General features: G+C 34.3%; 1 protein-coding gene across 3 annotated transcripts in view; it reads left to right on the top strand.

Annotated features, from left to right (window-relative positions):
• Positions 1 to 13145, top strand: part of LOC6643784 — a 90695-nt gene extending 77550 nt beyond the window's left edge. For all 3 annotated transcript variants that reach the window (XM_002066833.4, XM_047010771.1, XM_023176793.2), the window contains exons 3-5: positions 3482 to 4498; positions 5998 to 6353; positions 12945 to 13145. In XM_002066833.4, the coding sequence (XP_002066869.2) occupies positions 3516 to 4498; positions 5998 to 6353; positions 12945 to 12973 (1368 nt within the window). In that variant the 5' untranslated portion in view covers positions 3482 to 3515 and the 3' untranslated portion in view covers positions 12974 to 13145. The remainder of the gene's footprint in view (positions 1 to 3481; positions 4499 to 5997; positions 6354 to 12944) is intronic.
• Positions 13146 to 14325: the final 1180 nt, after the last annotated feature.

Below are 14325 nucleotides of genomic sequence, written 5' to 3'. Positions count from 1 at the left end.
TTAAATGCTTTTGATTAGTTAAAATATCTTTGTTTTTGAATTTGAGCTTCAACTATATTGGCAATAATTGTAAATCCTGACTTAAACATCTTGATCCGCCCCTGTGCATAGGCCATGATGTGAGTATATTGCAGCAGGATTATGACCATTTATTTGCCAAGTTCAAGAAACTCCTTTTGTATTTAATGGTAAATGCTTTTTCTTTTGTTGTGTTCGGGAAAAAGCAAGGAAAAGTTTTTAGCCTAAGGCGATTTATTTTTGCCACTGGCAAGCAAATCAAAAATCAATGTGAAGTTTTCCTGCTGTGGCTCCACTCGTCTTGGTTGGCTGGCTTCATCTCCAAAAGGGGCTTCTTCATCCTGGGATTTTCTTTGCCTTTTGGATTAGCCTTGTCGCAAAAAGTTTGTGCGCCAAGCAAATTATTTATTATTAATTGAAAGAGTGGCTATAGCTACTTGTTTGCTCTTTTTCTATTTAGTTTATAATTTGATTATATTTTAAAATACATCAGAAATTCATCCTGTAGAAGAGTTTTCAATTTGTCAAAGTTAATTAAATAGAGTCAAGAACTACTTTATTGAGCATTTCCTGCTCAAAACAAATGAAAACCAATCAAATTTAATGCCAAGCAAAAGACCAAGAAAGAGGTAGAGAGATAGAGGCAGACAGAGATAGATAGATTAAGATGGAGATGGAAATGGCAAATGGGGAGAGAAGATGTTATGGAATGAAATGATCTTGAAGCCATAATCATAATTTATATGTTATGGCTGCGCCAGAAGATCTGCAAACGATATATATGAACATAATATAGTGGGCATACATACATATGATCGAGGCATGTTTTATTTTAGCAACAATTTTTTGATTGATTCAATCAAAACGAAGCAAAATGCAAACGGCGATCAGTCCCACTCCCAGTCCCAGTCTCAGTCAGAGTCGCAGTCCGAGTCCAAGTTGGAAGGCATCAGGTTTTCTGCATGCCTGTCACGTAATTTATTGATTTAGCTCTTGGGAATACGAGACGGCGAATCGTGAAAAATGAAATGTTTGCCACCGCCAGCAGCCGCAGCAGCAACAGCAGCAGCCATGGTTTTGGATCTGACTGGGACTGAGACTGGGACTGGGACTCTGGGACTGGCTGATTGGTTGTCGATCGTTTGGCTGGCGGCCGACAAATTCAAATGTGCATTGGCCCCAATCTGTGAATGTGCAACTACTGCGTATGTCTTATGCTGAAGAGCGGGAGGGGGAGCAGAGCAAAGCGGGGCAGGTGATTGAGGAATAACCACTTACGCATGTTCGCCCCAAACGATACACAAAACAAAAAAAAACTTGATCATCGCCACAGCCAGCACCAGCAAGATGATCATCGATCAACAGACAGACTCCCAACTCGCGACTCCAACTTCCAAGTCTGACTCTGTGTAGAGACTTTAAGTCGATTTCAGTTGGGTTGAGTTAATGGCCGGTCTTGCCATTTTGCATTTTTGCATTTGTAATGAAACTGAAAACCAGAATGAAATGTAATTTGTATGAAATGCAAGCATCATCTGCATCAGCCATTGCCCAGATTCAAGCTCTTCAGATTCAGCGAATAAGTCTCAGTCTGAGTTCCCGCCACCATGCGGACTTTTGATTGTGGAGGTTGTTCAAACCCGATGATAGCATTGAACTCCAGCTAGGAACAGGACAATGCACTGTGGGTTAAACCATTACTTAGCATCTTAGTATAGTAGTAGTTAGTTAGGAATACTAGTTAAGTTATAGAGCAGAAGTTAGTAAGTTAATACTAGTTAACTTATAAAAATCTATAACAGAAAAATTGATATAATAAAAAATTAAAGATTTTTTAGATCTAATTTGTCTTACAGAAACATTTTCGAATTGATAAAGTTTAATATCCATAGATGGGTTTATATCAAATATGGCGCATATTCTTTAAGATTTGTAGACTCTAAAACTAAAAATAAAAAAATTTAAATATGTAAATTTTACTACCTAATAATTTAAAGCGAAAATAACAGATTTTAAGTTATTTAAAAATATATAAAAACAAAACTTTTAATATGAAATGAGTAATAATTATTACCAAATTATAATTTATCAAGCAATATTTTGCAAAAATAATTTTAAGGAGATAAAGTTCAATATTTATGAAATTTTAAATGTTTTCCAATACTGATTAAAATCTTTTAAACTTCATACTCTAAAGTCTTCTAGTCAATCCTCAAGAAACTCATCGATATTTTATAAAAATCATTAACACTGAAAATTTTTTAAACTCATTCGGAAAATAATTTTTAAAATTTTCAAAATATTAAAATATGTTTGTTAAATTGTATGAAAATCAATTAAAAACTCATGAAGCTTAAGAACGGTTTCGAATTATTTAAATCTGATATTTTCCAAAAATAATTTTAAAGAGATATTGAACTTTTCTTCGCATTTATAAAATTTTAAAAGTTTTCCGATACTAATTAAAATCTTTAACACTCTAAGACTTAAGAGTACCTCAAGAAGCACATCAATATTTTATAAAAATCATTAACTCTGAGCATTCTTAAACTCATTTGGAAAATAATTAAATAAATTTTCAAACAAAAAACTATGTTTGTTAACTGATATGAAAACCAATTAAAAACTCACGCAGCTTCAGAACGGTTTCGAATTATTCAATAATGATTTCATATTAACGATAAATATAGGTAAAAAATGAACTCCTATTTAACATGTTCTGATATCACAACTCATAACTTATGACAAAACAAAATTACTCAACTAAAAATATTACGATAGGTAGTGCAATTCGATATTCGAAAGTAATTTCCTCCATAATTGTCAAATTTTCTCTTCAAAATTAAGATCCACAATCAATTTATGTGAAATTTACATGACATGCCATTATTGAAAAGATTTTGAACACTTTTTTTTTACTAATTCCATCCCACTGTGCTAGTGGCCTGCATCATGGCAACTGGCTGACTGGATGCGTGTGTATGTGTGAGTGTGTGTGTGCCTGAAGGTTGTCTCAGTGCACTTCTTCATGTTTCTCTCCGCTTTGAGCAATGATTTCGTATGTAAAGTTGCGCATTTTCAACTGTTATCAGGCGAGGCGGCTTTTGGCTGCTGGCGCAGATCATCTCACATCATGAGGATCCCCGAGAATCCTCTGGTTCCCTCTACGCCATGGCAAATGGCAATTTAAGTCATTTTGTAGATGTTTTTGCTTTTGCTTTTTTCTTTTTTTTACAACAAAATTCCAAAATGGTTTAATATTATGCAGAAATCGAGCAGAGTTGCGCTGTAAATTACGGGCCATTAAAAGTGAAGCCAAGCGACTTGGCCAAAAGAGTTTTACCTGTGAGCAAAGAAAATGGCCGCCTTCTGGGTGTGAATGGGTGGTGGCTACCTGAAACTAGTGCAAAAAGGATAAGTGAAACTGTCAAATAATTTCTCATTTTTTCTTCTCTGCCTGCAGCATTCAGTTGGTATTCGGGAATCTCAGGATCAGGATGCTGTTTCTCTGGCTATTCCTGTTCGCGCTTTGTCCTCTGTCGACACGGCAACAGAATCACACTTCGACGTATGTGACCAAAGCGGGATGCGAGGCTCTGATCAAGGATCGGAATCTGTGCGAGTGTCAAGATGGTGAAATCAAGTGCGAGAAAATCCAATTGAATAGTGATGCCAAAGAGTTGTACAGCATTAATTGCAATGTCTTTGATGTACGCGGCTTTGGCTATATACCACCACTTCAAGTGGGCAAAATCAGCAAGTTGTCCATCAACAATTGCGCCCTGCCCAATGCCCGGAGTGTCAAAGAACTGATCACTACTCTGGGCATCACCAACTACACAGAACTGGAGATTAACAACTTCTTCGACTTTAAGAAGAGCGACAAGGGCGATGTCTTGCAACAGCGTTATACCAATCAGCCAGGTTTGAAGAAATTAACCATTTTGGGGTTCAAGTCTGCCCTGCCAGCGAATTACTTTGAAAATCTCTCGGAATTAAAGGATCTGAGTATGCAGGGTAGCGGCGATCTTCCGGGCACTATACTCTATCCCCTGACCAAGTTAACCAAATTAAATATTGTGGTGCGAAATATGCACAAAGTGGCCAGTGAAATATTCTCGAAGCAAACGAAATTGAGACATCTAACCATCCATTGTGATGTGAAGAACAGCAGTGTGGAAATGTCCACCTTTGCCTCTCAAGAACTGTGGCACATGCCAGAGCTGCAGTCCTTTGAACTCTTTCAGTGCGGCGATAACATACCAGCTGAAATGTTTTGGAAATCCCATGAATTGGCCTACCTAAGCATTCGTAGTAATATCAGTTATTTGGGTCGCGAGTTCCTTAAGGCCCAGCAGAAGCTCTTGACCCTGAAATTGGAACGCAATAATATAGCCCGTCTGCCGGATCAATTGTTCCATCATAGTCCCATGCTCTTGGAAATACACTTGGCCTACAACAATTTGGATCGCATTCAGAGGTAAGTGGAACGTATTCAAATTAATTGCGTCTTAGAAACTCATGTTTGGTCTGAAATTTCTTTGAAATTGTTAAATTAACTTTTAAAAGTTATAAATCTACTAAAAATTGATTTGTGACTATGTTAATTGTACAGTGGTGGTCACGAATTTATGACCTTGTTAATTTCCGGTATGTATTCGAATGATGTAAATTTGGTCAACTTAGTTTTGCCGTTTTTTTCTAATGATGCATTTAAACAAAAAAAAATTTTCGACTAGGCAAATATTTGAGACTTTTTCGCTAGACTCTTCAATATTACATAAAGATGTATAAACTCTTTAAAGAAAAGTAGATCTATCAAAACTAATATAAACCACAAGTTTTTGGCTTAGGTTCAACATTCGATTGAGAGTCAATTAAAATTCCAAATTTAGTATTGCATTTTGTTCACTTTTGGAGATATGCAGATTTTTGTAGATGCTTATCATATTGATAAGACACATTAAAAATTTGTTTTGTTTTTCTTGCCAAACAGTTATTTTTAAGATTTCGCAAAAAGTAAGATTCAGTAGATTTTTTACCTTAGTTTCAAAGCCTAGTTTTGTAATCGACATTTCCAAAATTAGTATAACTATGAATGTTTACTTCCTCGATTATATTTAAATTTTTCAATTTTACAAAATAATCCTGTAAGGAAGTCTTATTTAGAGAATAGAGAGTGCTTGATACCACATCTTAAAGAAAATGTTATACATATAGAATATTGTCTAAGAAATTTATTCTAAATTTCTGGGGAGAGCTCATAATATCCAAGTTACATATATTATATATGTCTTTAATTACTTCTTGTCTTGCAAGGTGTTCATATTGTTTTCTGGATAGTTTAGGGCCGCTGATTTCGATAAAAACTAAACTATAAATGTTTTGAAACTATACACTGGCGGTCATGAAAAACGCACCACTGGCAACCACTGCCAAATAATTTGAAATTTATGGGAATCTCATGATGGGTTTCCAATTAAATAAAGGAAGTTTCCCTTGTTGAAGTATATAATAAGGTTTTTTCCTAGTAAATTGTCTGATTATTAATAAAGGAACCTTATTCTCTTATTTTTATTTGAACGATTCCAAAAAACATCAAATTTTCAAGTGGTGCGGTTTTAATGACCGCCAGTGTAGTTTTTCGACGTTTTCAAATAATTGTCTACTAGAAACGAAAAAATCATTTTGAAATTTTTTAACATTTTACTGAACTTGAAAGCTTTTGAACGAATCATATATTATAAATTCATGATTGAATAAAAGTCTTGAGCATGATAAAAACTGTAGAATTTGTCCGTATACTTATAAAATCAGTAAAAGCTTGTTAATTCGATTATAGTCATATACTTACAAATCTTAACATTAGAATCGTAGAATTTCTAGGACTGTTATAGGGTCAATCAAGTACATATTTGGAAAAAATGACTTTAAGAAACACTTATTTTTGAGTAATTAAATTTGCTTTTTTACTTTCAGCGGACTTTTCGATAAGTTAAAGAATCTTCAGATATTGAATCTCGAACAAAATCCTATAACTACTATATCACCGACTGCCTTCACAGCCATACCCAAGGCTCACATCTATTTGGGGCAGTTGTATAGAGTAGCCGGGAATGCGGATTGGGCACGAAACACAAATGCCACCATCTGCGAGGAGGAATATATCTATGGTGTTTGCATCTACTGTCGACGTGATGAATATCTAGATCACTTCTCGGACAAGGAGATCTGCAATAAGCCGACCATTAAATCGAAGGATGTTATCATTCAAAAGAAATACGATAATCGTATGGCCGCAGGCCCCACACACTCTTGGAAGAAGCCAGCGAAATGTAAGTAAAGAAAACTTTTATTTGATTTTTATGTTTCTTAAAGAGAGATGGAGAGAGAGAGATAGAATGAGAAATCAAATAATTTATATTACATACTTTTGACATCTTGCGCCTCCTTTGAGCTCCCTCTGGACTGACATTGCCAAATTGAAAACGAAATGAAAAAAAAAAACGAAACGAGAACATGAAATACAAACAATATTAATATTTGTTGCGTTTTCTGTTCACAGCGACAGCGATAAGAAACTCAAAGATAAACGGGGGAGGCGGCAGAAATATTTTTATATATAAATCATGAACAAAAACAATTTATCTTTTGATTTGTAGTAAGGGATGAAATAAAAGTGGCACGAAAGCAACACACGAAGTAAAAGAAAAACTTTTTGTTCATCTGCTTTTCCGTTTTCCTCATTTTTTTTTTTTGCCCTTCTATATGGCGCAACATGTCAAATGTAATAAGACCTAATGTTATGCTTTCTTTTCCCTTCCCTACCACCCCCCAAAATCAACAATCACTGAATTGTAAGTGAAAATCAAGTGAATTATGCGGGTTAAGAGTGATTTTCATACCCTGTAGATCTACAAAGAGCTTAAAGGGGTTTGCTTCCAGATCTGGATCTATGCATTAGACAGGAGAAATATTTAGTTTTCGCTCTTAGATTAGTTTTTGATCTTAATCAATATCTCTTCTATAAATCTATATAACCAAGTAAATGTTCTTTGATTGAACAACTACTAAATGTGGCTCATCCTAAACAGTTTATTATTAGAATTTTAATAATTGTAAGAAGATAGACAGTCCTTCAGAAAACTTAGGTAGAAATGTAGAAATGAACCTAACACTCAATAAAATACCTCCATCAGAGCTTAATAAGGGGATAACTTTTGTCTACTTGAGCAGGGTAATCTCAAGTCGATGCTTTCAGCCTTTTCTGGTCGTTTTTTTATGCCTCAGATTGCTATCGTTTATGGGTATCTAACGCATTTGCCTGTTATGTAAATCATATTTGACATTTGTTATTGTTGTTGCTAAACATTTCGTTGAGAGGGGTGGCAACTCATAAATGTCAAAAATATTCACATACTCATGCTTGAGATGAAAGTGAATAAAAGTGAAGTATGTGATGAGTGCAAAGGTAATGTGCCTAAATGATAAATAAAATGTTTAATTTCTGTTAAATTGAATTTAAATAATTTGTATTCAAGTTAACTGAAAGTATTGAAAGTCCCAATGACATGTCCTATGTTACATACTTTTTTGTACCCATTAATGCACACCATAATTCATGGTCCTCACTCAAGTTTTAATCTCGAAATTGTATTTGCTCTCCACCCGGTGGCCGCTAATAAAACGCTTAACAAACTGACACCCATAAGACGAGGCAAACTCTAAAGACGCCACCACCAGCCACTGACCAAAGCGATCCTCAAATACATTTCTCGTTGATATTCGGCCTGGTTGCCTTTTTCTCTGTTTCCGATAGACATAATTTGTCGTACGATGCCCAACAACTTGGGTGACACTGACACCCTGTCAATAGAATGGTGCACGAGGCGAAGGTGGTAGGGGAAAGCCTTTTTATCATTAGTGATGGGATAAATTTGACGGACTGTAAAAGGTTTTTATTTAAATTTGGATTTTTTAGGGCATTTTATTCGTTGCGATATACAGTCACACTTTTTTCTAGCAAGGTTTGAGAGAAATATTAGGCTTGGTTCAGAAATCAACAATAATCTAATTTAAGTTACGTTGTTTAATATCTAAGTTCGGTTTAATTCTATCGGTTGTCCAGATTTTTCGAATTTGGTTACCTGAATAATTAGACAATTTTGAGTATTTCGAAACGTGGAACTTGCAGCCACACTTTTTTGAAACCATCTGATTATGAAAGACTTGCATTTTGTGATTGCCTAAATATCTATAAATTTGCATCTAAATTTGACAATTTCAAATGATTTAAGTCCGCAGATTAATATATTTTGGATATTTGAATAACTTTGTGCTATATCAACTCTATTTAGTTTATAGTACAATTATTTGCAGATTTACCAAAATTCTTTTTACTTTCTCAAAATGAATTCTGTCTAATTGGTTTACTGAAGATTCCTAGTACACCAAAATACAGCCTTACCTTAGATTTAAGCTAAAGCACAAATTTAACTATCAAGAATTGGGATATAAAAACATGTTCACATACAATTCTACTCAAACTTTTAAGCCGATTCGTTAGTGCAGGAGTGCTAGATAATTTTTTTCTGATGCATTACAGAAATATTTTAGATTCAGATAGATTAACACAGGCACATCAATTTGGTAAACTTCTATTCATTGGCAATAGAAGTTGTGGTCAGAATATCTTAAGGCTCCGCTCTAGACGACACACGACACAGAGACGACGATGACGATGAGGGACGACCAATGCGAACCTTCTGGCTCTCCACAAATGCAGCTTTTGTACGAGTCTCCATATCTGGCGGATACATTTCAAAGCAATGCCAACTGGGGCTACGTTTATCGCTTGGTAGCCACCAGCAACAACAAGAACAACAACAACAACAACAGCAACAACAAGAGGCAACATTGAAATTTATGGGCATCAACGTTGAATTTGAAGCCCCCAAAGAGACCCATAGGAGAGAACTCGTACTCGGACTTGAAGTCGAGCATCGAGCTGTGGCTGGCAGTGGCTGCCTTGGCATTTGTAATGCCTAAATGCTTTGGCGAATTGATTTTTGGTGTAAACGATGTGCAATTTTAATGGATTGTGCTGCCAGATAAGAGAGCGAGAGCCAAAAGGAGTCGCCTCTACCCAACACTACTTGACCAGAGTCAAGAAAACAAGAGAGAGAGAGAGGAGACCAGGGTAAAAGTGAACTGAAGTGGACTGCACCGGACCACTGGACCATCTCCCCGTATGTCGTGTCGTTTAATTGAATTTGTTTTGATTAGTTTGCCTGGCTGAAATGCAGTTTAAAGTCATCTACAAATTTTAAAGACACCTCCCGGGCACATATTCTATATATGTATATGCACATAAAATAAATACACCTATTCATCGTTGAAAGCGCTGGAGTTGATAACAAAAAAATGTCAATTTAAATATTTGCAAATATTTTAACAAGGCATGTCGAACATTCTCTAACCCGAACGCTAATTTGCCAGCTGAACGAAAAAACTCTCAAAAACAGCCAAAATTGTGTGTGTGCGAAATAAAAATTGTAGACATTTCTTTTTTACTCTTTACAACCCAAAAAAAGTGAACAAAATATTCATAATAAAAGGTGCAAAAAAGTTTTTTAATTAATTAAGCAGGAGAGAAATGAGAAAAAAAGTCAGGCGAGATGCTCGAGGCGTAGGTAAAATTTTATGCACAAAATTTGAGTGTGTGCAAAATATTTTACTCGCACAGAAGAATGTCAAGTATTTAAGGCCACCAACTACAAAAACAACCAATTCGAGTGGCCGACTACAAAATACCCTCAAAAGTAGTGAGAAAACACAGAAACACACAGAAACGGAACGCGTATCACACGAGAGTGTAAATAGTATCAATTGAAATCTTATAATACATATTTAGGATTGTATAATTTATATGGCCATTCCTAAGAATTGGTCTTCTACCTTAACGGTAATGAAATCTAATTTATAATCGAATTCGTAACTGGCAAGTAATTAACTAAAATACTGTCTCTTTCTAATCAGCTACTTATTGTTAAATTTTTATTTCCTATATTTACTATAAAAAGACACTAACAATGCATTTGTATCTTAAAAACTGCTTTTGTGATAGGGAATTATTTTAGGGCGTTGTTTGATCAAAAAAAAAAAGTCAGATTCTTCTTCTGCGAACAATATTTAGTCAAAGAAATAAAAGAAGTCAAAAAGTCAAAAGCGGAGTATCCAGATAATTTGATCTTGGCGGAAGGTGTCAAAATAAAAGGAACTTTTTCAAATATTATTCAATAAATGGCATAGAACCGCACATGACAGTGTATCAAATGTTTTTATGACAGATTAATATGGTCATGAATTAATTTTCATTTTAAAAAAGTTACAAGTCTTGTACTTTTTCATCGAATATTGTAAAGTATTCTAAGATATGTAGAATCTGATTTTAAGCATAAGCTAAATATTTGTGAGTAACCTAAATGAACTAAAATTCAGTTGTATAGTTATCGATAATATAAGTTCTAAAAATGGTTAGAACTAAAAGTATGTGTGCTAATGTTAGAAGGAAGCCTTTGTAATGTGGAAACCCCTTACTTATAAATCCACAATTAATTATAACTATGTTCTTGAATAAAATCATACTTAAGAAGAAAAAGTTTTGCTTGGTGACTTGAACCAAATGTAGTGCATATTGAAAGACTTGGTACTGAGACCGAAAAGCTCTCTCAGAATATTGGAGAATTATTCGGGACGGTGGATAGACCTTCTCAGTTACTCACAGATAAGTGTACTTATAACCAGCAAATCAGTTTTAATGCTTGAGGTAAAAATTTTCCTGATTTATAAAGATAGACGAAAAGTTGGACTAGATATATTTATTTATAGGTTTTCTTCTATTGACCAAAATTACGATAAATTCAAGATCATAAAACATAACCAATATTAAAAACCCAGTCGATTAAGACATGACCATCTGTCTGTCCCTTTGTCGTCCAGATTAAAATTTTCTAAACTCTCAATGCAAACACAACGAATTCGAAATTTAAAATTTTCTCCTTTTTGCTTGGGTTATTTAAAAAATTAAATTAAAAAAAGTAAGTAAGTCGTCTCGCCGACTTAGAAATACCATGCACCAGTAAAACAAAAATATTAATTTAAAATAACAAGTGCATTTATGTGTTTATAAAAATTTCTGTTCAAATGCAAATTACAATCAAAATTTTAACACATACGAACCGTTGACTAAGTGAGTATACGTACATACCAAATTTGATGTTTCTAGCTAGAATTCTCTTTGAAAAAAAAACAATTTGGTTTAACTTGCGGGGGCTGAGAGGGCGTGGCATAAATTTTTAATAAACTTGATCACTTTACATACTACACGAGTTCGTACATAGACCAAATTTGGTGGCTCTAGCTTTTACAGTCTCCGAGAGCTAGGTGTTTCACCTGGTGGACAGACGGACATGGCTAGATCGACTCGATTGCTGATAAGCAATATATGCACTTTATGGGGTCCAAAAAGGTTTCTTCCGCCTGTTACATACATTTTGGGGACTTTAATATACCATTTCAGCCTATGCGTGCATAGTAATATGGTGCGATTGTATAAATACTTCTGTGTTTTCAAATAAATAGTTTTAATTGCAAAACTCCAAGAATTGCACAATTAATAGGCTTATTGAAGAGGATTTAGCAAAAAGCATATGCATTTCTATTCAATCCCCAGTTAATTAAGACGTCTTTCGGTAATAGGAAGCAAATAAACCTTGGATTTACAGTTTACTGCATTAGAATTGAATTGAATTGTGGCTAGCCAAAAGGGAAAGGAAAGGAACTTCAATTGCATTCACAGCATCTGCATTAAATGTTCTTCGAGCTGAGAAGGTCAAGTGGGGGCTATCAATTGGACAGTGAGAAACATAACTTAAATGGCCTGACCCATCACATTTGAATGACAGGCAGTTGACTTGTTGATTTTGCAGGAGTTTCAGCAGAAGGACATTGACTCCTTCTCAGGGGGCTTAGGAGCAGCAAATATCCTTGCATATTTCTATTGTTTAGAGTATAGAAGTCAATTTCCTTGACGTGTTTTGTTCCAAATGGTGTGTGTGTGTGTGTGTGTGCGTGTGGGTGAGTGTGCCTGCGTCTGTAAGATTGACAGCTAAGCTCTTTGGGGGTTATGGTCTTGCATCTGGCCGATAAGGTAACCTTAAGCTTACCATGCTCCTATTGAGAAGAGACTGCATTTGGTTTTGTGGTTTTTCGATTTTAATTGAATTTAATTGATTTGGATTTGAGTTTGAGTGCAAGAGTGTGAGTTAAGGCTGGTTTTAGCAGGGTGTTCCCCTTCCCCCCACCTAAACATGTATGTGTATGTGCATTTTGAAGGGGTTGCTTTTGCATTGCATATTTATGCTTTAAAGTTCCATGGACTTTACTGTTAAATGTTGCATGACTTCTCTGCTCCCAAGTGCCCCCTCCTTACATCTGGCCTCGTGGTAGTAGTAGGCAGTGAAAAATTGCAGCTGTCAGCGTTGGCCAGAAAAATGATTTGTTGATTTTTCTTGTTGTTGGTGATGGCTGTCCAGGAGGCTCTGCCTCTGCCTCTGCCTCTGCTACACATATAAATCATGAAGTGCTTCACATTTTACCATACGAAACATAGTTTGCTACCAATTTCGATTTCGTACATACATATGTTGTTGTTGTTGTTGTTGTTGTTGTTGTTGTTGTTGCCCCTCTGCAATTAAAGTTAATATAAATGTCTAGTAATTATTGCGTGTGTGTGGCTGTGTATAACTTGTTTAAAAAAAATAATAAAAATGAGTTAATTGCCGACCTAAGCAAGTTAGCAATCTCTCTATACAAATAACCAAATTATGTTAATTGAAATATTTTCATGTTTTAATTTATTTCAGATCCCCAACTAAATAAAGATGACAAGTAAATGTTTTACTAAAGGATTCCAGAGAACTGCATTTAGTGACATTTAATAACAATTTTAAACTCAAATACGCATTAAAATGTATCGAATTATAATTTCTCGTTCTAAATATTTTATATTTTATGTCAACAACATTTTTAAATCAAAATAAATCAATCTATTTAAATACATTAGACTTGAAGGGTAAACTTATTTCGTATAGTTGTTATAAGACAAACGTGACGTGTTAATGGATCATTTTCAAAAAGTTGTATTTAGATCGAACAACTATTTATATTTATTGCGCCCATAGAAACCAAATATTAAATTAGATAATTTTGAAGGAAACACATTACATTTCCCTCTTATAAAATCTTGTTTTGCGTAAGATAAGCAACTTTCAAATATTAAATGTCAAATGTGTTTTCCAAAAGAAAAGTACCATAAGATGTACCTCATGTACCAATAAATTATTCGAAAAACCTAAAAAATTTAAAAACAAATTAAATTTAAACTTTTGCCTTTGGCATGTGAAACAAATAATTGGGGAATAATTTTAGTCTCTTAAGTAGTGAGGTCATGTATATCGACATATCTACTAGAAGAATCTTTGATATTCTGAAAAAAACCAAACAACTGGTAATATAAATATTTGGCAAATTTTTAAAATCGTACTTATGCAATGAAGTTTTGAAATTATAAATTTTAAATTCTGGAAGTTTTAATTTCTTTAATAAATTTCTTTTTTTCTGGTTTCACTTTTAGAAAGGAAAAATTATTTTACATTTTGTTAAAATTTTGTTTATTATTATTCCGATTTTTGAGTTGTATGTTCCCTTTAGGCCTTAAACCTTACTAGGCAGATGTAACTAGTAATAAACCGTGTGATACGCAGTAATCGATATATTTTGGTCAAGCTTACGATTGAATTTTACCGAAAAATAACTTTCGATTAATTGAATCGTTAATCGATTAATGGCTGAAATAATGTCCTCAGGGTATGCAACATATTTGAACCTTTGCTTCAAGATCATATTTTCTGAGTTTCAGTTATAAAGGACACAAAAATAACGAAATACTAATAAGAATGCAAATGAACCCCAAAGACACGCTTCAACAATTGGCGAAGTTTAATTTGATTTATGGGCTTAAGCTCTTGCTACAAAGGTTTAATAATATTTCTCAAATTAAAGGTTAACTCTTTAAATAGAAACATTCGTAGAAACAGAGTGTCTTCAAATCAACTGAAAAAGGAAGCCAATTAACCAGAAGTAGAAAGAAAAGAAAAGACATTAAGCACCAAAATTTCTTTCTTTCTCTAATGTCTTTTTTAATTGCTGTGGCTTTCAAAAAATTAAAAATATTTAAAATTAGAC

Source organism: Drosophila willistoni, assembly GCF_018902025.1.
Source record: "Drosophila willistoni isolate 14030-0811.24 chromosome 2R unlocalized genomic scaffold, UCI_dwil_1.1 Seg167, whole genome shotgun sequence".
In the NCBI taxonomy this organism is placed as follows: Eukaryota; Metazoa; Arthropoda; class Insecta; order Diptera; family Drosophilidae; genus Drosophila; species Drosophila willistoni.
This window is presented reverse-complemented; position numbering and strand designations above follow the sequence as displayed.